The sequence below is a fragment of the Chelonia mydas genome, chromosome 7 (genome assembly GCF_015237465.2).
Source record: "Chelonia mydas isolate rCheMyd1 chromosome 7, rCheMyd1.pri.v2, whole genome shotgun sequence".
Taxonomy (NCBI): Eukaryota; Metazoa; Chordata; order Testudines; family Cheloniidae; genus Chelonia; species Chelonia mydas.
The window spans coordinates 27,654,002-27,678,318 of NC_057853.1; the positions used below are offsets into that span (position 1 = coordinate 27,654,002).

The 24,317-nt window shown below is 39.4% G+C and overlaps 1 protein-coding gene across 6 annotated transcripts in view; it reads right to left on the reverse strand.

The window, feature by feature from the left end:
- CACNA1D (calcium voltage-gated channel subunit alpha1 D) overlaps positions 1-24,317 on the reverse strand; it is a 321,562-nt gene that overhangs the window by 150,340 nt on the left and 146,905 nt on the right. For all 6 annotated transcript variants that reach the window (XM_043551625.1, XM_043551623.1, XM_043551627.1 and 3 more), the window contains exon 8: positions 9,800-9,903. In XM_043551625.1, coding sequence (XP_043407560.1) covers positions 9,800-9,903 — 104 coding nt within the window. The remainder of the gene's footprint in view (positions 1-9,799; positions 9,904-24,317) is intronic.

Below are 24,317 nucleotides of genomic sequence, written 5' to 3' on the forward strand. Positions count from 1 at the left end.
AAATAAATATACGCAAGCACTCACACCCAGTTGCGCACATGCCATGAAACAGACAGACAAATAAAATAAACTATAATGTAGACTATATCCTTAATTACTGGGTTTTTATATAAAGTATGGTTACTTGCTCTGTTGCAAGTCTAGAATAACTGTATGCTGGGTCCTGCAGTCTTTATTTATCCTGAACTCCTATTGATCCCAATGGGAGTTTAGCTCAAGTAAGGAGGATTGGGTCCTTTATAAGGAAAACATGATGTACAATATTCACTTATGACAGGTTTCAGAGTAACAGCCGTGTTAGTCTGTATTCGTAAAAAGAAAAGGAGTACTTGTGGCACCTTAGAGACTAACCAGTTTATTTGAGCATGAGCTTTCGTGAGCTACAGCTCACTTCATCGGATGCAGTGAGCTGTAGCTCACGAAAGCTCATGCTCAAATAAACTGGTTAGTCTCTAAGGTGCCACAAGTACTCCTTTAATATTCACTTACTTTATTTAGTCAATTTAGTCAGTTAAAGTTAGCAATTGAGCAAAATATACAGTACATTCTGGCCACGGCAGTCCTGGTGCAGTTCTGCTGCACAAAGGAGTGCAGCTAGAGGTGACAGACTTGTGCAGGGGTAGTGGACTCCTTGAATGGCATGGAGCCAGCTCCATGCAAGATGCTGGCTTGTTAGCACACATGACTGAAAGACACCATCAAATTAGGCCTGAATAAAGACTGGGAGTGGATGAGTCACTACAAAAACTAATTTCCCCCTGCTGATACTCACACCTTCTTGTCAACTGTTTGAAATGGGCCACCCTGACTACATTGGCCTCATTAGCACTACAAAAGTGATTTTTCCTCCCTTGGTATTCACCCCTTCTTGTCAACTTGTTGAGAATAGCCCACTTCCACCTTAACTGAATTGGCTCATTAGCACTGACCCCCCACTTGGTAAGGCAACTCCCATCTTTTCATGTGCTGTGTATTTATACCTACCTACTGTATTTTCCACTCCATGCATCTGATGAAGTGGGTTTTAGCCGACAAAAGTTTATGCCCAAATAAATTTGTTAGTTTCTAAGGTGCCATAAGGACTCCTCATTGTTATAACTGAAAAGTGGAGACCTACGGGTTCTATGATGGAGTTGTCCTGTTATGTGTGTGAGCAACCTGAAGGCATGCTGCATTTCTACGAGGAAGGGACCTTTTTGAGTCAGCACTAAACAAAGGCATGATGGATTTATTAGCGGAATTTACACTGTGGAAGGGTGCTTTTTATGTGTGTTACTACATCTCTTAATGGGCTCAATCTGCCAATGTAATGAGCACCCTCAAGACCCATAACATTTTTGAAGTTGATAGTGCTAACCACCTTCCAATAAGTGATCAGCACTGCACAGGATCAAGCTCTAAGAAACCTGAGCAGATAAGTGAGTCCAAAATAAAGCCTGTTGTATTTCACCCTGATCCAGCTTCCACTGAAGACAATGGAAACACTTTCACTGATTTTGATGCGAATTGGATTGTAGTTTGGGTTGAGGTTGCAGATGGCTAAAACCATTTGATGAGTATTTATTGTTGGTACATTTGATCTGCCTGCCCTTTCTTTTACCAAGAATTTATTTCCCCCTCCCTTTATTTTTTCAATGTTATGGCGGAGTCAGACTTTTATTTCAGTCAGCCATGTGGTCACTCGCACAACAATAAAATAACATAGTTCAGTTCATAACCTGCAGAGTTCTAGAGCTGAATACCATTTCCTCTCCTTTCTCATGCATGCTTTGTTTATTTATATACTTTTTATCTTTTCCTTTTGCTTTTTTTTCTATTAAGCCTTTGCTCTGCCAAGAAAAGGAACACTGTCAAAATCTGTTCATTTTCCTTTAGCCAGCAGACTATGGATGACAGTTCACTGCCATTTTCTATTTTGTGTATCATAATTTAAATGTCCTTTTCTATGATTTTTCCATGTGTCCTGTAGATAAGGGTTCTTAGGTGTACATGCTTATCTTGGCTAGCATATTTTACATTACATAAACTGATTATCATTGCAGGTGAGATTTGCATGTATGAGTGCTTTGCTCTTAGTTCCTAGAATTATTTTACACATATATTGCTGCATTGCAAATAGTGTCATAGTAATGAGATGCAAAAAAATATTTAAACTATTTTAGTAACCTGCAAGACTTTCATGTAGGAGGATATATATAAGGACATGTCAAAGCATATGCTTTGGTGTTCTTAAGTAAGGAAGTAAATGCAACTTACAGAGATTTATTAATGTATTTGAAAGATCTTCTTATTTGTTCCCATGGCTACCCAAAGAAGTACTAATGCCTTCAGCAAAAAATGCCTTCAACAGAATACAACCTCCAATGATAAAGACTGTCTTGAGGAACAGATTATCATAAATCATTAAAAGCTGTGCCTCTTGATAAATAAATAATGAAGTTTTGTCACTCATTATTTTCTTTGTTCATAGAAAAACAGTTGTGTGTATTGAATTAGTAAGATATTATTTTTACTTGAAAAGGTATCTGAAAGGTACATGTATGTTTATGCATTTCCCCTCCACACTGTGTTTTTGGGTAATGTACCTAATATTCTATTTTATTTTAAGCTGTAATGCAGATCAATACAAACAAGACCCACTATCAATTTCTGTGCCTTGTACTTTATGGGATTTATGAGCTCAGAGTGCATGGGCCCCACCTTGTGAGGTGCTGAGCACCTCTCTGGAGACCTTCAGTATCTCTCAGAATTGGACCTTTAAGACCAGCTCCTCAGCTGTGATAGGACTACTCTGTGCTGCTCCATCAGTGTAAAGGTGCCCTAAAATTGCCTTGCCTAATCCACCTGCCTAGGGAGATCCTTGAATGGATCAGAGCAACTGTAGTGCCTGCTACCTTACACCCACCTCCCTGTGTTTGGCCCTGTGGACACAGCTAGCAAAAGAAAGCATGACCACAGATCCCTGGGTACCGAATTCTGGGTACCGTCAGGACCACAGGCGGCCCTAGAGGGTATGCAAGGGGATCCAAGACAGATCATACTAGGATAAGGACAGGGGCTTCAGAGCACCATTTAAAGTTTTTGTGGAGCACAGATTTGTCCCCTCTCCCCGAACTGATCTCCTCTTCCCTGCTTAGGCATCCCTCCACTCCCCTACAACAGTCTGACCCCCGCCCCACCCTCTCCAAATATGAGTGAATGGCACTGCAACCAGGCACATGAGGTCTCAGCACCACTCAGGTTTAGCCCAACCAAAAAGTGGTCAGCCCCTGGCCTGAGTAGCTCCCCTGGCTCCACGGCTATGATAAGGGGAATGCAAAGGTGGCTAAAGACCAGCTTTGTAGCAGCTAAGCCCTCCTCGGTTTCAGGTAAGCATCTGTGTGGACAAATACTGCAAGAACAACGTGAATTTGAAAATGTGGCCCATAGTGCAAATGCTCAGCTAATGTGTGCCTGCCTGCCTGTCAGATTACAGAAGGCTATTCTGAAGGAGATGAGTGAATGTGAATGTTTTGGATCAGTCTCATGAAAGAAGCAGTTAAAATAAAAGAGCAAAAAATTATGTCATCTGGTGCACTGGCACTGCTGTTCACACCTATTGCCATGGATAAAAATGTTAGCTTTGATGACAATTAAACAAGCACCAGCATACACTTCACTTTTCTTTTTCTCGCTAACAAACAGTAATTCCAATGGAAACAGCAGCCTGTAGCCAACAGCGGAGTTAGAATTCACTTGTTAATTACTTTCAGGTGTGGCTTCCAGCTGAACCCTGCTGAGTTGAGTGTAAGACTCTCTTAAGTGGTTAGATTCCCTTACAGTTATGTACCTACTTACCAAACCTATCTCTACCCAAAGAGTCAGAAAAAGATGTAAGCTGAACATTGCATTTGCTACTATCCTACTTTAACTTCTGTGTCTCAAGAAATCTAGCTGAAACTAAGAGAGTCTAATTTACACTGCTTTACAAATCACATCTGAACTTGGCCCACAAAAGTCACAGCAAAATAATTATTGCATACCTATGTACCTTTTTTCCTGATTCTTACTCCTAAATTCTAGAGCTGAATGAATGATTCACTATGAATAATTTATCTGATGAACCTAGCCTACTTTTGCACCCACAGGATATCTGGTGGCAGATTGCAATTTCCTTGAATGTATTTGTTATTGAAATTATTCTGGGGTTGGGGTTTTTTTTGCCATTTTTAGTAGATGTGCATAATGAACAGTTCTGTTGGAGAATTGGAGACACACCATTCACCAATCAGGCTATTCTGGTTAATTGTGGTTGGTCAGACAAATCTCAGGGTATTGCTCTGGTACCTTGAAAGATGTAAGTGTGCTATATGAATATTCACGTGGGCAAATTAAAGTCCAGTCGCAGTGTTTACATGCATATGCAACTTTGAAATTCTCTTTCTGCAAATATTTGTTGCATTAAGATTGAACGCCCAAATATTCGTTGAAAGTGAACACTAAAATGGCATAAGCATGGCTGACATACAGTCATTTAAAAATGTGAGCAAATACTCATGGGGATTTGTTTGTAGTAACTGCTCAGCTCTACTTACTTCTGACATTTTACTACTATGAAGTCTCCAATATTGACTGACCACCACATTATCTCTGTTCAAAAATACTAAACCTGTGTGGCACCATTTATTCTTGCCCTGATTCAGTGGTGATTTCTACATTCTCTTATTTGAAAAACTAGTTAGTTTTATCCCAAACAATGTATTAGAGCTGTATAGTACATGACCCATTAATCATCTGACTGCCTTCTTAATGGTTGTTGCACCTTCATATGCTGAATAGAGGTGTTATGAGAACATTTAATACATGCAATACATACTGAACATGAAGAAGTGAGTCACAAACTTTTCTTAGGTAAAATACACAAAAGCTGCTTGGCTATGAGTCCTATCCAGCAGTCTTTACTCCAAATCAAATCTCCAACTGACTGCAGGATCAGGCCTTGTATGACTTAGTCTCACCTGTACTGCCAGTTATTTAAACTACAGTTAACATCAGATCTTTACTTTTATGACTCTTCTTTGTATTATCTGTATCTGAAAGACAAGAAAGTACCTTGTCTGGAAGATAAAACAGGGGTTGGAAGGTTTGATCCTATTACCTTACTCAGACAGTATTTATATTTAGGGGCAGATTGTGGCCTTAATCTGCATCCAGTGGTGGAGAGAGTGCAGAATGGTCACACTGAAGTAAAAGCCAGGGGAAGAATTTTGACTGACTCAGCAATAACTCTTTCCTGGGCTGCAAGGCACTGTACTTGAGGGGCAGCTCTCCCATCCTTTGCATTCTCCTCAAGTAGATCATGCCTAATTCACGCACAGAGGTGCAAGATGGGAAATGCTTCTGCCACCAACCCCTTATGCACCTGCACAGGGATGAGGACAAACCAGCCTTTGTTTGTAGTAACTAAAATAGTTTTGCCATTGAAATTTCACTGTGAGAAAGACACAGTCAGGACCAGTGGTTAATAAAGAGAAAACAGATGCAAGACTTTTGATAAGGTGAATTACTGGAAAATGGTTTATGCTGATCTAATTTTTATTTGTGAATCCCTACTGAAGTTTACTATGGGAGGGAATATTTAGAACAAATCCTCTCTTGTCAGATTGTGTCTTAAAATTAAAATATTTACTAGGTACAGAGGCCTCTCTGTGTTAGTTCTCTCATTTTAAATATCAGCCATTAAAAATGAAATTATTAATTTCATTTTAATGCATGACTACTTAAGGAGATACAATTTACATTGATGATCAGGACATACTCACCTTCAGAAAGGGCTAGATGTAAAACAAAAGATCTCCCAAATCATCAGTGTCATCCAGATGTACAATATCTAAACAACATATCAAATACGCAGTGCACAAGAGAGAGGCAGTACAGAATATGATGGTGTAGGTGGCCACAGAATAAGACAGGAGTGCAAAGACAATGAATGAGTATTTTAAAACAGAAAAGAGAGATAAAAACAGCAGACAGATTTAAATGTACACAGAATAACTTGACACTACAGAAAATGCCATCATAAGGAAAAAAGGCATGTTAAGACACAAATCAGATTTCAGCTTTTAAAATCCAAATATCTGTGTGCAGAGCCCTGTTTTTTAAATCAGTTGGTGTTATATTTGTACTACTAGAGTTTGGTCAGTTTAGAACAATTTGTTAGGTTTATCATGAATTAAGTTTCATTTGACATTTTGGAGAAGGTAAAAAACAAATCTGAAAGGCACGCTGAGAACTTTTCTGATAAGAATAAAGAACACTTGTGCTACACATTTTACACCTGACTCATTGTGAAAAACACTAGTTTTCTACCGATAAATACTAGTATGTTCTGAGGATTTTGCTAACATTGATTTTTTACACATAAATCCCGACAGGCCTAAAGAAAACCTCTGGAGATTATGTGTTTTAAATATAGTGGAATTTGTATTACAATGTATTTACGTCATTTTTCTTAAACATGGAAGTCACATACAATCTGGAGATGAGAGTGTTAGATTGCTTACTTTGGGGCAAACCCTGCTCATTCCTCCAGGGTCACAAAAGGCTCAAAGTGCTGCTGAGCCAGTCCACTTATGCAGCCTAGGGGAGGGAACTAAATTTGAGAGGACTTTACCCTATGTGCTGTGGACATCCCAGTGCAGCTGCAATTGAAGGTGGGTGACAGGGACTTGGGAAAGAATGAGATCTCTGGACTAATGGATCAACCACTTCATGGATCCACTGGCCACTGACTCACCTCAGAATGGGCACACATAACAGGAGATACTGCATGCCTGGTGCTGCAACAATTGCCTTTACGAAACTTGGCTAATTGGGCTAGCAGCAGGGAATTGTATTTAGCCTTCTAGAATCTCTATCCCAAATGTTTGGGTTGGCAAATACAATACAGGAGCAGATAAAAAGTTTCATTTTACCTTTTCACCAGTTCTAGCCAGAGTCCCTATTCTAAGTATATAGGGAATATCTGGCCCATCCAGTAAAATTTTATCTAGTAGTAAAAATCCAAAAGAAAACATTTAACTGGCCCCACTGCATTTAAAATATTAGCGAGCTTTATAAAACATTTAAATTTTACTATCTCAACATTCAAATTGGCTATAAGTGTCTATCTGAATTTCCTAGGCTTTGTATGGATTATGATATCAGATCTGATATTCCTATTCCTTACAAATTAAAAAAAAAAAAAGAACTAAACCAATAACAATGCATCTGAGTCTGGCAGCAGAAAGGAGGTATATTTAATTAATTGCTCCCAGAGCACAGCTTCACAGGATAGGAGGAAAATAATTGCTAAAAATGACCCTTCCAAGGCTCAGGAGATGGGATCATTGAAAGCCTGGTCCTGCATTTACTTCAGTGAGAGCTCTGGAGTCACAAGGAATATTAGATGTTGGCATCAAGGTATCAGAGGTAAATCATGCAGCAAACATCCTCCTCTCTCTTCCTCTTCCTTCTCACTCCTCTTTTTCAGTGAGATTGTGACATGAAAACTAACCCCTGAATCTTGCAAAGACTTACACATTTGTCACTGAATATAATGAAATCAGTGGGACTGTTCACAATATATAAGCTAAGAATGTATGTAAGACTTTGTAGGATTGAAGCCTAAATCAGACAATCATCACCTGCCTTTATTCACTCTCTCTTTTCCTTTCTTCCCCTTCCTCCTTACAGAAAGCTTGTCAAATTCAGGTAATTCATCACTTTCCCTATTTTCCTCAAATTCTCCACATAATGAAATCCTACCCTATAAATAGCATATAATTTTTTAAATTATATTTTTAAAACCAACTCTTTGACAAACAGAATCTTACAGAATAGATATTTAGCAGGGTAATGGGACATTTTGCGCTTGATTCTCTAAAAAAACCATATTTTCTCTGTAAAATATTGTGATATTTTTTAAATATCAAAAGCACACCATGGAGAAATAGTGAAGAAGGCTATGCACACAATCGAGGTCTGGTGACACCACAAACTACTCTAGCTTTTTCTCATAAGGCTTGGTCCTACTCCCATTGAAATTAAAGGGATTTTTCCATTTACTTCAATGACAGTACAATCTGGCCCAAAGTTCCCAAGAAGCCATTGTTCCAAACCTCAATTGTTAATTCATAGTTAACTATAGATAATATAATTCACACCAGTATCTAATGTTTCAGTTTAGGTTCAAATACCTGTAGTATCTTTTCCTTTATTCTTAAACAAACATAAAAGATCTTTAACATAAACCACGTTTTATAACTATACTCCACAGATAAAAACACCCAGTCAGTTCATTAGTATTTGGCTAACATCTGTTTGGTTCTATGTACATGGAACAACAAACTGCATATAAATTTATCACTGAATAATATGCTACATGGACAGCTGAGTTCAGATAAATGTATAAGGTCAATCCTGCACAGTGCTGGTTGCCTGCAACTCTCATTTAAGCCAATGGGAACTAATAATACCCAGCGCTATAGTACAGAAGGCAGAATAGGACACTGCAGAATAGGGAACTTTATAATCCAAATATACCCTCTCTGTATATTAAAGAACCTGGTGCACCTGTTAAAAATATTTGCTATGCATGAGTGGTAATTATAAAGAGGGCTCTATTTATTTTATATACATTTGAACAAAAACATAAGTAAGGCTTTCAGAAGGGGACAATGGTTCTTACCTAGCGGAAAAATGTTTGTACAGGTGTCATCCATCTCTCATTGTGTGCAAAATAATGTATCTGACTACTGGAAGTAATTTTACAATGAGGTAATTAGTGCCTCATTTAATGAATAGTTTTTGGCAAGCACTTTAAACACACATGATGTCGCAGATAGATACAGGCACAAGGATCACACAATTCAGTCAAAAGAGCAAACATTGGTAGGATGACATAAGATTTGAGACACATGCAAAAAGCCATCACTGAGAAGCTTGAATAAATGCAAAGGCTACCTTACAAGTTGCAGCAAAATATACAATGTTAACTCAACTGCTTACCCACTAAGTACACCAAGAACCAGGTTAAGTACGAAAAATGAGCCAAGGATGATAAGACTAACAAAATAGATCCATGGCCAGTCACATCCTATTGCATCATTTACCTGTAAAATGTGAGGAAATAAGTTATGATTCAGCCATTCATTAAATAGCAGAGTCCTTTTAGCAGCTGCCAGATCACATAGGTGTTCCTTCTTCCAAAATAAGCCCTACTTTTTAGTATCTGTCATCTCCAGCACTTAGTTACACGTCAGCCTCTAATTTGTTTCCATTGTATATTATTAGGAAAAGAAAAATTGGTTCCTCTTCTGAATGTTGAATATATCCATTAAATCTGTTAGTTAATTTTTAAGACAAGTGGACTCATATTTAACTTCTTTACTTACCCAAATAAATTTGCAGATGTTATGCCCTGTAACAGAAGGCATGTTTTAAAACATCACATTTAAATGAAAGGTATTTATAGTGTTTTGTTTTGTTTTATAATTTAGCCTCAAGTTAAGTACGAACACAAAGCCTATATGCTGGTAACATTTTAAATTTTTCAAAACAAATCTCTGGTTTTGGTATCTGTACTTTATTTTCAGGGACTATGTCTTGGTTATGGTAAACTGTTTCTGCTTTAGGTATACAGCACAACTGCAGGAAGAGAGGAAGCTCTTTTTAAACCACATCAACACTGCACATAAGCTCACCTGTATAATATAACCTGTGTGTTCATAGCAACTGAATTCAGGACTCTGCTTTCATGATGAAAAAGGTGTATGCTTACCCGCTCAATACACCAAGAACAAGATTTAGTACGAAAAATGACCCAAAGATGACGAGACTGACAAAATACACCCATGGCAATTCAAATCCCATAGCATCATTCATCTGTAAGAAATAAGATGATCTTATAGAAGTAGTTTCCTATAGTATGTAATAAGGAAGAATTAGAGAAAAGGAAAAGAGAGCTTTATAATGCAGTGAGACAATATCCTGTGCATTTTCCTTAACATTCATTGGAGGCCCATATGAGGAAAAGTAAAGCACTGGCCACATTCACTTCACATTCCTAGCACACACACTGAAAGAAAAGAATGACTATTGCATAGCTTTGCAAATGAAAATTATTTTGCCAAACATATAAAGGTAGCAAAGCAGGAATTTTTTTCTGTGCTTAATACTTTGCACACAATCCCAATTTGAGAAAATGTTTCTCTTCACTATAAAATAAAACAATACTTATAAAATGATATTTAAGACATTTGGGATCTTTTTCATTTTTAATATCAGCATATTTCTTACCTATACCTACTTGGATTTTCTTTTAAAAAGCATACACTAAAAGGTAAAACAGATTCATTGCAATAATATAAATATCCTATTATTTTTCTGTAGCAAATAATTTCAATAAACTCCTTACCATAAATATATAATTGGGTGCAGTAAGATATTCTTAATCAGTTTGTTAAGATATATAGTGGGAATATATTTGTGTAACTCAAAAGTTTTATTTATAAAGTAAAACCTGTGTTATCCAGCATTTGATCAACCAGAAAGCTCTATTAACCGGCATTTCTGATTTCTCCCAATACAAATCTTCTATCTAGTAACCAGGACCAGTATATTGCCCAGAAAGTTATGCAATTGCACATTCTGCACTTTACTTTTATGCAAAAGAGGCAGAAATAAGGAAACTGATACCAGGGATTTATTCAAAAAAGCAGATTCCAGGGTATATCATAGGTTTCAGAGTAGCAGCCGTGTTAGTCTGTATCTGCAAAAAGAAAAGGAGAACTTGTGGCACCTTAGAAACTAACAAATTTATTTGAGCATAAGCTTTCGTGAGCTACAGCTCATCCGATGAAGTGAGCTGTAGCTCACAAAAGCTTATGCTCAAATAAATTTGTTAGTCCTTAAGGTGGCACAAGTACTTCTTTTCTTTTAGGATATATCATAGGATCATTATAGAGTAAGCCCAATCTTCTACATCTACAATGATAATTGATATTGATAATGATGACTCTGAGGCACTGCAAGATCCTGGAGTGCCTTCTGAATCATCAAAGAAAGATTAAATTATGTTCAGTATAGTTTTAGCGTTCAGTGTACTTTTAGTGATCTGGGTGTACATCATACACTGCCCATAGTGATATGTAGTGTCTTAAGATAACCTACTGTATAGAAACTTAACCTGTGCATACCTAAGTGTTTCAAGAAACCAACCACTCTGCAGTGCAGTACTACTACTAGATTGATGAGTACCTGTATACTATTTTATACTTCATTCATTTTATTGTATTCTAATTATTTGAAAATTGGTATTCCATTGGTAATTATAACTCTTAGTTAACCAGAATTTTTGATTAACTGGCACCCCCATCCCTCCAACAGGCCGGATAACAAAGCTTTTACTGTATATAACATTTAAGCCAATTTAGTTGCAAACCGAAAACATGGAAACATTCCAGAAAGGGATTTTGAACCAAAATTATATAAAAGCTAAAGTTTATACATACATGGTAAAAAGTTTTGTTGTGGTTGTTATAAAATTAAGGTTAAATTAACTGAACATGAATATTCTATTTATATACATACAACCTTTATGTAAACTTATTTTTCATTCTCTATTTTTGGAGAACCTCACCACATCCATCTCAAAAGATTGAATCAAGAAACATATCCACTGAAATCCAAAATGTCATATTTAGAAGAAAAAGAAAAAATATACGGGTGCAATTACCAAGATATTTTTCACATGTCATTTCTGACAATATTCCAAGAAAGGAAAATAGGTTAAATTGTGCTGGCTTTTCTTTCTAGGTTGTCATGCTCACATGTTGACATTTTGGGCTTGATCCTACAGTCCCTTTCCAGGAAAAATCCAACTGACTAAAATTAGAATTTTTTAAGGACTATAGGGTTGGGCACTTTTTTGTGAAACAAACATTAGGGAACGCTTTTCCTCCTTCTTTAAAAGTGTGTGTGGGGGGGGGGGAGGCATGAAATAGGGGTTAAAGACATGTAACTTCCACTCAAAGTCCTGCTAAAGGATTTGAATCCTGTCATTAACATTGCTACTATAAGAGATCTGAGTCTTTTTTAAACAGAAAGAAAACCTTGATAAGTTTTATTTCTCATTTTATTTTAAAATCTTCTTACAAAGCCTCCATTTTCACAAGATAAAGGTATGCCCTACACTTGGTCACAGTTAAACACATACATAAATCTTTGCAGAATCAAGGCCTTGGAGAGTTCTCAGTGTTACTCAGTTAGCTGTAGTGAGGTAATGTATATTAATTTTTGTTTCACTTTAAAAAAATGGCTAATTCCGTTTACTTCCAATATGACTAAAAAGGGAAGATCTATCACCAAGGTCTTCAATGTCTTTTTAAAACAATCTACCCCAGGTCATTTTTCTATTTAAAATATTTTATGTAACAGAACAGAAGAGGTTTTAAATAAGTGACATATTTTACAGGACTCCATAGAAAAATTAAATACAGGAAAACTTTTAAGCAGCACAGGGTTTTGGGGGGGTTTTTTTGTAGGGTTTTTGTTTTGTTTTGTCTTGTCTTATTTTGGTATTGGGGGAAGACTGTCACTGTATCGCAACACAAGAATATTCTTGTTAAATTAAATCTATCCCTAAAAAACCCCCTAACTAAATAGCAAGGACCAAGTCATCCCCTGCTCCTGAAAATTCACAGGAAGGGAAAAAGCAGACTCTTCCAACCTCAAACTTTCTGTGTGGGTCCCACAGGACTTGGTCCCATTCTCTTTCCCCTCTACACATCATCTCTAGGTTATCTCATCCACAAACACAGATTCAACTACAGTACCGTCTCTATACCGATGACTCACAGATCTACCTCTCTGCTTCAGACTGACTCTTTCTGTCCAAATTAAAATCTCAGCCTCTCTCTCTGACATTTACTTGTGGATGTCTAGCCATCAGCTCAAGCAAACATAGCTAACACGGAGCTCCTAATCTCTCTCTTCGCCACTACCGCCTTCTTGATTATTCTAGACAGCATCACCATCCTGCCTGTCATTCAGGCCCGTAACCGGCGTGCCTTCTTCAACTCAGACCTCTCTCTAGTCCTCATATCCAAGCTATATCTAAATCTTGCTGATTCTTTCTGTATAACACCTCTAAAATACAGTCTTTCCTATGCATCCACACAACTAAAACTCCTGCCCAGGCTCTCATCATCTTGCATCTCCATTACAGCAACATCCTTCTCTCTGGCCTTGACAAATGCAAACTTGTCCCACTCACATCCATTCACAATGCTGGGGTAAAATTCATTCTCCCAGCCCATCACTTGCACCATGTCATCTCTCTGAATCCCTCCACTGGCTCCCCCTCCTCTGTCACATCAAACATAATCTGCTTGTATTCACTATCAAGGCCCTTCACATTCAATCCCCACCCTATCATATCGTTCATTTGCTTTGTCGAAAGGCCCATGATACCAGAAGGAAAAGGTCAATCTCACCCAGTGCTGATGACAACTTTTTGCTGGTGTAAACCATCTGAGAAGACCCCAAACTCGTGTGAAGTTCAAGTCTGGGGAGCTCAACATGATCATTGCAAGCCAACAAGATGCTGATTTGCTCAGCAAGGGAGCATGCCCAGAGCCACCAGAATTTGTGTTAGTTTAGCACTATGTACCTCCAGAATGAACCAAAGCTGCTTTCCCCACTTCCTTGCAGATACCCAGACCGGAGGGAGGCTAAGTTTGAAACATCCTCTCTATGTCACAATGGTCATGTTAGCACTTGTACTTTGCACATCCTTATGGTTGCTTCCCTGAACCTTGCCCTAATGTTTTTTTTTACCATAAGCACTAGTTTCTAACGTAAAATTCATGTAAGAAAAAATCACTTTACATTACAGTGATGCAATTTTAAGGCCAACATTATGTTACCATCCAGGGCTTACACCATTGGCATGAGGAAGTTGGGAATCACAGCTATTCGATGGTATAAATAATTTGCTAGGCTTGGTGGGTGTTAGTTATTCAAATTAAAGCTATTCTTAGTACTTTGATGGACTAGTGCACTTTTGGTGCTGATCTAAGATTGAATTCAGCATATCCTGGACCGCTGACCAGCATAAAAAGCCATGCAATTTACAGTCTCCTTCAAAGGCATGTCCCCTGGTCCAGTAATGTTAGTTGGGTCCCATTCCCTGTACGTTCAAAGGCAAGCCAAGATGTCACTCGGGATGCTCCAGATGACAGGGACTGGATTCTTGCCCAACTCTATCAGATAGAGGTCTGGAATGTTAGACCCGCTCTACCATTTTACAAGGTTAAGAATTTGGATTCTATTACTGCACTATTCCAGGGGGAAAGATTAAAAAGAAGAGGCCACAAATGCCCTATCCCAGTTTTGTCCCAAATCCCTACTTTAAGCCTTTTCTTCAATCTACTTTGCATCTTTCAAAATAAGCAAGTAAAATCAGGTCATCCCAAAGAACACAGTTACTGTGAAATACAGGACAAAATAATTAAGGATATTCAGGTACCATCCATACCTTATTATCTACTGAAAAATTATCTCCCTCTAGTCTACATTCCAACATCTGGAACAGATTCCAGAATTGGTGTGCAGATCAGGACTTTAACGTGCTTATGACCTTTCTATTTGAAATACCCTGTATTTTCTGCAAACTGGTATCACCCTTGGACTCAGAGAGAACATATTGGAGGACCAAATGTCCAATTTCAAGACAGTCTTACGGAGCTCAGGCTTGCTCTCCTGTCTCATTTTCTGACTCACAGATTTCTAAAAACATAGGTCTGAACCCGCCTCCTCTCATGATTTTTTACTACCTATTTCTTCAGGCACTTATTCAATCTCCATTCAAACCATTTTTATACTTCCTGTACATTAAGCTATATTTTTAATAGCAATAACATTGGCAAGGTGAATATCTGAGCCAGAAGCCTTTTTCATTCAGAGACAGCTCATTTAATGAAAGCCAAATGGCACTGTGCCTATCTCAAAGCTTTATTCCAAAATTCAGGACAAATTTCCACAGGTCAAAAGAGGCAACCCGAATGTCATTTTGTCCATAATCCAAAACAAAAACTGAGACATGGCTTAGCTATCAGCAAGGCAGAGAAAATCTCCCTCTCCAGAAACAAGTATATTTGCAAGCCCAAAGCATTATTTGTGGTCTCTCATCCAAAGTGCAGAGCAAATCCTGGCGCTAGGCAAGGATTCAACTGTGAAATGGATCAGGAGTTGTATTTAAGAAGCATAAAAGACCAAAGGCCTAAATCCTCCCCATGAATGCCACTGCATGTCAAATCCCTGCCATGTCATTTTTCTGGACCAAAAAGTCCTGTACATTGCCAAAACAGGTTTGTAAAGCTGCCATGTGGACCACTTTTTATATGTGCCAGTCACCCCACCTTCTTTCTTTTTCTCTCACTCTAACCTTAGAGAGCTCTCACTCTGATTCATATTCTGACAGTACTAGACCAGGAAAGATGAAGGACAAAAGGAATACTTTTCATACCAGTCAGTTTGATATCTCTGTAATAGCAGGTCCTCCAGTACAGAGGCATGTAATCTTCATTTACATCAGTATTTGTCAGCATTTATTCTTACATTGTTGCCACTTCTTGACTATGCTGTGTCATTTTTATGCCATTTGCATTGGCATTAAATCAGTTTACATGGTACATTTTAACAGCCTTGAAACACTCGTTCTAGTGAAGAATGATTGCCCTCCCTTCCATGAGGGACACAGTGACTGACAGATCTGGCTGCCTGTTAGCTCCTAGTGAAGGGACATAACTTACAGTCCAGGATCAGGGAACATGCTATTTTGGAGAAATAAAATTGGCAGGTAAGAAACAATTTCCTTTGCATATCAATCTGAATATACCATCAGAGCCCAAGGGTACATCTGCCCACTGAAGACAGAGAACGTTTATCTGTGTATACATATCCTTACCAATATAGATAATACAGAGGTGGGTACAAGAAGAATGTCTCATTGTCTCAACTCTGTTGAAATGCTATAGCCTACCATGGCAGGTTAAAAACCTAAGAGCACTATACTTCCATAAGGCACAGCTCTGTCAACCAATGAGGCATACCTCCTGGTAGGAGTTCTAGGGAGCACTATGCTTCGTATAGGACCCAGGAGTCCCAAAGAAGAGACATTGCTAAATCTTTCCCCAGGGAACAGAAAGTGCTCCCTTCTATGCTATAGCCCCACCACTGCAGTCTTGCTGTCAGAAACCATGATGGGGATGGTCAGTTAGACCCATGGCAGTCTGGCTTAGTGTTTGGAGCCAGAATCAGGAGTCCAGAGTGGGGTTGGAGCAAGGCTGGAGTGAGAGCAAGGCTGGAGTGGATTAGGAATAGGGCTAGAGTGAGAGCAGGTGTAGGAACAGGGTTGGAGCAAGAGCAAGGCTGAAGCAGGCTAAGGCTTGGGGAGTCTGTTACTACAGACAGGCAGGAGAGCATTCCAAACCCTGGGGTAACACTGAGCACAGCAGACTGAGCTGCTATTCGTCCTGTGGGGCTTACATACTTGCTCGGGGAGTCACCAGACCAGTTCCTGGCTTGTGGATTGACTGGAGCCCATCATAGGAGTGACTCATCAACTTACACTTGCACTGAACGGAGTGCCAGGATCAGACTGTGAACAGGTCCTTTATAAGGCTGCAAGAGGTGGCGCAGGCACCTTTCTCCCCTCTCCCCACCACCAGCTTGTGTACCTGCCACAATCTTTTTCTATTTAGGACCTGATTTCAGGAGTGCTGGGTATCAACAGCTCCCACTGAAGTCAATGGGAACTGTCTTTGCTCAACACTTTGACTCCTGCTGTACAGTTTGTATATTGGACTAATTGTTCCAAATATACAGCTCTCTCAGGTGTAGCACTGAGAGTGTAGCATAATTTTCAAACAAAATGGTAACACTTTACAATAAGTCCCAACGGAATCACATCGATTAACAAATCAACATTTACTGAGTTATACAGGGGTATCTGAAATACTCCAGTTTAACCCAACACAAACTAAAAAATAGCTACTGTATCTCAGATACCAGTGTGTAGTAACTGCTGGTGAGGTATCCCGAATCTGGGTAAAGTTGCATGCAAATCCAGGCCTAAGTTCTCTTAAAATGTAGCACTGGCTTGCTGAAGAGTTGAAAGCTTCTTTGAACCTACTGATGAATCTGGATCTGAATTATGGGATTTTAATAAAGCAGTGTCATCACATCTCTAACATTTGTTTCCATCCTGGCTTCTTTTCCATAATGTTTCAAACTCTTTTCACTTCAAAAGGGTTTTGGTGTGGTGGTTTGCTGGTTTAAAATTTATAACATCTTCACTGCCATTTAAGTTGGTGAATTTATTAATCAGGGCTAGAACAACCTTGGTAACACCTTAGAAATGATAATGAACAACAAACCTAATTTTGGATGGGTTTACAAAGCCCTCAGAAATCAGGGTATTGTGAACAGGGGGAATTGATCCAGCAGGCTTTTAAGTCTGCACTGTAGGTTCACAAACCTGAGAGCATTGACTTCGACGCCTGCTGGAAAGCTCCATTCATTTTAGAGGATTCCAAACAGCATTTCAGCCACTCCAGAGCTCTGGGGTCCCCCAAGCTGCAATGGAGTTAACGTAAATCTGGTTAAAGGGGCCGGGCTTCAAGTATAGCAGCTCCTCTAAAGCTGGCCACCTGTAAAAGGGCCTAGCTTTACCTACGCCATACTCTGGGTTCTGGAACAAAAGCACAGATTTCTCTGACTCCTTCCTGAGCTGGCTGGATTCATCTTCACTGCACTGCAGACCTAGGGATCCTGCAGCCCACTGACAGGTGCACCTGTGGGTTGTGAATTCTGAGGCTGTTACTTTGTGTGAATTTCACTTCACTGCCATTTCGAAAACCAGGTTTGTAACTGACATGCTGGTAAGGGTTCTGCCTAAAAGAGTCTAAACAAGTCTAAAAGAGTCTGCTGAGCGCTGAGAGACGAAGCGAGGTTCACTTGTGGAATCCACCGAAGAGAATGGATGAAGGTTACATAATCTTAGATTCCCTTATAATTACTTAAGGTCACTTCTGAATTTGAACTTCAGGTTTCTAAAGGTAAAACGTGCTATTAAAATGCATACCATTACTATGTGTCCAGATGACTCTCTCCAATTAAACATCATGTAAGAAAATAACTTGAGTATTATTAGAATCATAGCATATTAGGGTTGTAAGGGATCTCAGGAGGTCATCTAGTCCAACCCCCTGCTCAAAGCAGGACCAACCCCAACTAAATCATCCCAGCCAGGGCTTTGCCAAGCATGACCTTAAGAACCTCTAAGGAAGGAGATTCCACTACCTCCCTAGGTAACCCATTCCAGTGATTCACCACCCTCCTAGTGAAAAAGATTTTCCTAATATCCAACCTAAACCTCCCCCACTGCAACTTGAGACCATTACTCCTTGTTCTGTCATCTGGTACCACTGAGAACAGTCTAGACCCATCCTCTTTGGAATCCCCTTTCAGGTAGTTGAAAGCAGCTATCAAATCCCCCCTCATTCTTCTCTTCTGCAGACTAAATAATCCCAGTTCCCTCAGCCTCTCTTCATAAGTCATGTGCTCCAGCCCCCTAATAATTTTTGTTGCCCTCTGCTGGACTCTTTCCAATGTTTCCACATCCTTCTTGTAGTGTGGGGCCCAAAACTGGACACAGTACTCCAAATGAGGCCTCACCAATGCCAAATAGAGGGGAATGATCACGTCCCTCGATCTGATGGCAATGCTCCTACTTATACAGCCCAAAATGCTGTTAGCCTTCTTGGCAACAAGGGCACACTGTTGACTCATATCCAGCTTCTTGTCCACTGTAACCCCTAGGTCCTTTTCTGCAAAACTGCTGCCTAGCCACTCCGTCCCTAGTCTGTAACAGTGCATGGGATTCTTCTGTCCTAAGTGCAGGACTCTGCACTTGTCCTTGTTGAACCTCATCAGATTTCTTTTGGCCCAATCCTCTAATTTGTCTAGGTCCCTCTGTATCCTATCCCTACTCTCCAGCGTATCTACCACTCCTCCCAGTTCAGTGTCATCTGCAAACTTCCTGAGGGTGCAATCCATGCCATCCTCCAGATCATTAATGAAGATATTGAACAAAACTGGCCTCAGGACTGACCCTTGGGGCACTCCGCTTGATACCAGCTGCCAACTAGACACGGAGCCTTTGATCACTACCCTTTGAGCCCGATGATCTAGCCAGCCTTCTATCCACCTTATAGTCCATTCATCCAGCCCATACTTCTTTAACTTGCTGGCAAGAATACTGTGGGAGACCATATCAAAAGCTTTGCTAAAGTCAAGGAATAACACGTCCACTGCTTTCCCCTCATCCACAGAGCCAGTTGTCTCATCATAGAAGGCAATTAGGTTAGTCAGGCATGACTTGCCCTTGGTGAATCCATGCTGACTGTTCCTCTCCTCTAAGCGCTTCAAAATTGATTCCTTGAGGACCTGCTCCATGATTTTTCCAGGGACTGAGGGGAGGCTGACTGGCCTGTAGTTCCCAGGATCCTCCTTCTTCCCTTTTTTAAAGATGGGCACTACATTAGCCTTTTTCCAGTCATCTGGGACCTCCCACAATCGCCATGAGTTTTCAAAGATAATGGCCAATGGCTCTGCAATCACATCCGCCAACTCCTTTAGCACCCTCGGATGTTGTGCATCCTGCCCCATGGACTTGTGCTCATCCAGCTTTTCTAAATAGCCCTGAACCACTTCTTTCTCCACAGAGGGCTGGTCACCTCCTCCCCATACTGTGCTGTCCAGTGCAGTAGTCTGGGAGTTGACCTTGTTTGTGAAGACAGAGGTAAAAAAAGCATTGAGTACATTAGCTTTTTCCACATCCTCTGTCATTAGGTTGCCTCCCCTATTCAGTAAGGGGCCCACACTTTCCTTGACCTTTTTCTTGTTGTTAACATAGCTGTAGAAACCCTTCTTGTTACTCTAAACATCCCTTGCTAGCTGTAACTCCAAGTGTGATTTGGCCTTCCTGATTTCACTCCTGCATGCCTGAGAAATATTTTTATACTCCTCCCTGGTCATTTGTCCAATCTTCCACTTCTTGTAAGCTTCTTTTTTGTGTTTAAGATCAGCAAGGATTTCACTATTAAGCCACGCTGGTCACCTGCCATATTTACTATTCTTTCTACACATCAGGATGGCTTGTTCTTGCAACTTCAATAAGGATTCTTTAAAATACAGCCAACTCTCCTGCACTCCTTTCCCCCTCATGTTATTCTCCCAGGGGATCCTGCCCATCCGTTCCCTGAGGGAGTCAAAGTCTGCTTTTCTGAAGTCCAGGGTCCGTATTCTGCTTCTCCCCTTTCTTTCTTGTGTCAGGATCCTTAACTCGACCATCTCATGGTCACTGCCTCCCAGGTTCCCATCCACTTTTGCTTCCCCTACTAATTCTTCTCTGTTTGTGAGCAGCACTTGCACCAGGAAATTGTCCCCTACACTTTCAGAAAACTTCCTGGATTGTCTGTGCACTTCTGTGTTGTTCTCTCAGCAGATATCGGGGTGACTGAAGTCCCCCATGAGAACCAGGGCCTGTGATCTAGTAACTTCTGTTAGTTGCCTGAAGAAAGTCTCATCCACCTCATCCCCCTGGTCTGGTGGTCTATAGCAGACCCCCACCATGACATCACCCTTGTTGCTCACACTTCTAAACTTAATCCAGAGACTCTCAAGTTTTTCTGCAGTTTCATACTGGAGCTCTGAGCAGTCATACTGCTCTCTCATATGCAATGCAACTCCCCCACCTTTTCTGCCCTGTCTGTCCTTCCTGAACAGTTTATATCCATCCATGACAGTACTCTAGTCATGTGAGTTATCCCACCAAGTCTCCGTTATTCCAATCACATCATAATTCCTTGACTGTTCTAGGACGTCCAGTTCTCCCTGCTTGTTTCCCAGCCTTTTTGCATTTGTGTATAGCCACTTAACTCGCTGATCGTCCTGCTTTCTCAGTATGAGGCAAGAGTCCTCCCCTCTTGTGCTCTCCTGCTCGTGCTTCCTCCTGGAATCCCACTTCCCCACTTACCTTAATCTTTAGACCTCTCAAAACTGAGCTCAGATTCTACAATTTGTAATTTATAACCATTGTAAGAAATCTATTTATGCTAATAAAGAAGTGCATAAATTAGCCATCTACATATTTATTCCTTAAAGCTAAACCTCTTCTTTTTATAATCATGATTTTAAAATCTTGGAATAAAGACTCAAAGTAAATTAGTATGCAGAATCTTACTGTTCTTAAATGCATTTTAGATACTTTTCTAGCACCCAGTATCTATGTGTTGTTGGTGATGACTCATTATTAGGTTAGTGTCTTTGGCCTGGCAAATAAAACATTTTCAGGTTATTTCTCCAAGGAAAGCCTGGATATCAAATGTGGTTGTTTGAAAACAAAATAAGATTCTCCCATTTCTAAATAACCAGCATAAGATCCCATTGTAACTTGCAGCCAGAGGCCTACCTTGGTGGCAGACCAGAGCTAAACCACCACGATGGGAGCACTGGGAAGTCCTCAGACATGATTTTCTCTTACACCAAGAAAATGAACTAGTGAGTGCTGCCTCACATGCTGGGTAATCCAATGAGGGCACTTCAAATGGGGGCATCCTGCACCATCCAAGTGTCCTGAGGGTGATGAATCTTTGCCCTGTACCAACTAATTTGGTTTCAACATGTTAAGATGGGGTTAATACTATTCACTGTGTTTTTCATCTATTGGTCTGATGAAGTGCGTGTTGCCCAGTTTATTTCACACATGAAACTTGTAAAGTATATGAAAAGGTTTGGTCATCTAAATCAATGTGCTCAACAAAACTGTCTACTTATAATTAGTAAAGTGAATGAACAAAGTGTGAAAGATGGGTCCATCTAACTGTGCTCAATATTAAAGGGCTATAATACAGAGACTAATAATACCAAGTATGATACTAAGTATATAATATCTTTTGAAACAATCTGTTTTGACAGCTAATTCTGCTGTGGGGTTTTTTGGATTTTTTTGTTTTGTTTTTTCAGTGTTTTCTGAAAGACATGGATTCAAATATGGTATAATGGTCTACATTATTTGGATTGAAAAACAGTGTGTGACTGGTATCTTAATTTATATAGAAGCTGTAAATCAAACAAAAGTACCATATGCAGGTCTGAACTCTATCCAATAAGTTGTATTATCACCTTAAGAGATTTTGGTTGCTTAAGAAAGACTGTTCAAGTTATTGATCAGTCTCCCATTTGTTTCTTCCAGTAAAGGTTTTGGAGCAAGGTGCAGTAATTCAACTGCAGGACCTTTTAGCAGATACCCAGAGTCTGATTTATTTCTAATCTAGTTTCTAATCTAGTTTATACTTTTGGGGGGCAATATGCTCTTTTGAATATTTACAGTGATCTCTGTCAAAGAACTACTTCTGATATACTATCTGTCAGCAGTCAGATAAACCTGAGATACTAGAAATGAGGTCAGAATAAACCATCTTCAATTCCTGGGTGAGTTCATGGGAATTGGAATCCTCCTGTAAGTAGTTTAAAATCATCTCTCTCCATGTGGACTCTGTGTGTTACACTGATCATTTGAAACTATTACATTAAATCACCATCCTTCAGGACTCTGTATTCTAGACTTTTTAATATTTATATTTTCCCATTTTACAGTACTATTTGCAGGCCTGGGTTTGATTATCATATTTATGCAGATCTCTACCCTTCTCTCTGTTCCTGAAGTTTCTAATGAGCTGGTATAGCAGTCTATTTCTAGCCTCTTTGCAATCTTAGCTTGAATGTTTTTTAGCTTTTTAGATCTAAATAAAAAAAGGTTTTAATTAGCCCAAATCAACATCTGAAATCTTTTATTGTACTCTCAAATTAAATTAGGTTCCACTGATTAATGCTCAAGAATAAAAACCCAACATGCTATCTCTGGCTCTTAAATGTCATCTATGAAGCATGTTAATAGTGTCATCCAAAATTCCTACCAGTCTATATGTAGCCAGAGATCCTGTGCTAGATTTCTTGCTGCCTAAGTTATCAAAGGCTGGAAGAATTGTGCACACTGAACAATCAACCCCTTTGGGGGAAGAAGGACCTCGCTTCACTTGAGCATTTCCCTTGGATGCCCCAAGAGTGGTGTTCATTGACACTAGGGGAGCACTGTCAAGCAATCCTTAGCAAGTGAAAGAAGCAATTAGGGGATTCTGTAGGGTATCCCATCAAAAAAAATCTGACATTGTCTGGGGGATATTTCTAGTCTATGGCCCATACTTACTCAGAAAGATCTGAAGACTCTCATATGTGCTTTGGTCTTCCTCAGACCGGAGGCTGCAATTCACGGTTGACTAGTATTTGTTTGGGTTCTGTAATGTGTCTTCCATTTCTGTAGAGCTAGGAAGCTAAATTCCTAATAATGACTAATGTCTTACTTTCTCTCTCCAGCTCTGGATGCTCTCTACTGGTTTCTGGCTTATCAATATACCAACTTCGAAGTTTTAGTATTTGATCGTTTACAAGACTGTATGTTTTTCACCAAGATATCTCCTGTGTCTCCAGCTGAGCTTCCTGCTCAGTCTTGATAATACTTCAGTTGTGGGCTGCATCATTTTGTGTGTGGCCCAATGATGTATTTTGTACTTCACCTGTGGGATTTTTTGTGAATTAGATCTGCAGAATGTTTGGCTACTTGTCAGACTAAGGTCTAGACTTACTTATTTGGCTATTCTTTCAACTACTCTATACACGGTTTTATTATGTTTTTGGTTAGCTGCTCTCTGCAATGCTTGCACTAAGAACACTATATAAAATGAAGTGATTATTTGATTATCTGGTTGGTTTCCTGAATGTTTGATTGACAGGCTGAACAACCAAAAGCCTGACCTGTTTTATTATTGTAGTGATTCTCTTTGAAGTATTAATTGTGTCTTGTGTCCAGCTGTATTTAAACAGGAGCTATAGCCATTCTCTACAATCTTCATTCTATTATTAAAAGAATTAATGATTGCATTACGTTTTTCTATGCACAAGAAAGAAAGATTTCCTTGTGCTTGTAAAATGCTAATAAGAATATGATGGCTTTTGTTGTCTGTTATGAGAGTAAATTTAGAGAGGTGTTGATGCTGTTTGGAGACTTTGTTAGTAAACAATATTAGGGTTTTTCACCCTTAGATATAGGTGTGTTAGTCCCAGTAACATTAATAGGAGGGATATGTTTACAAGGGATGTTCAAAAAGTTCACT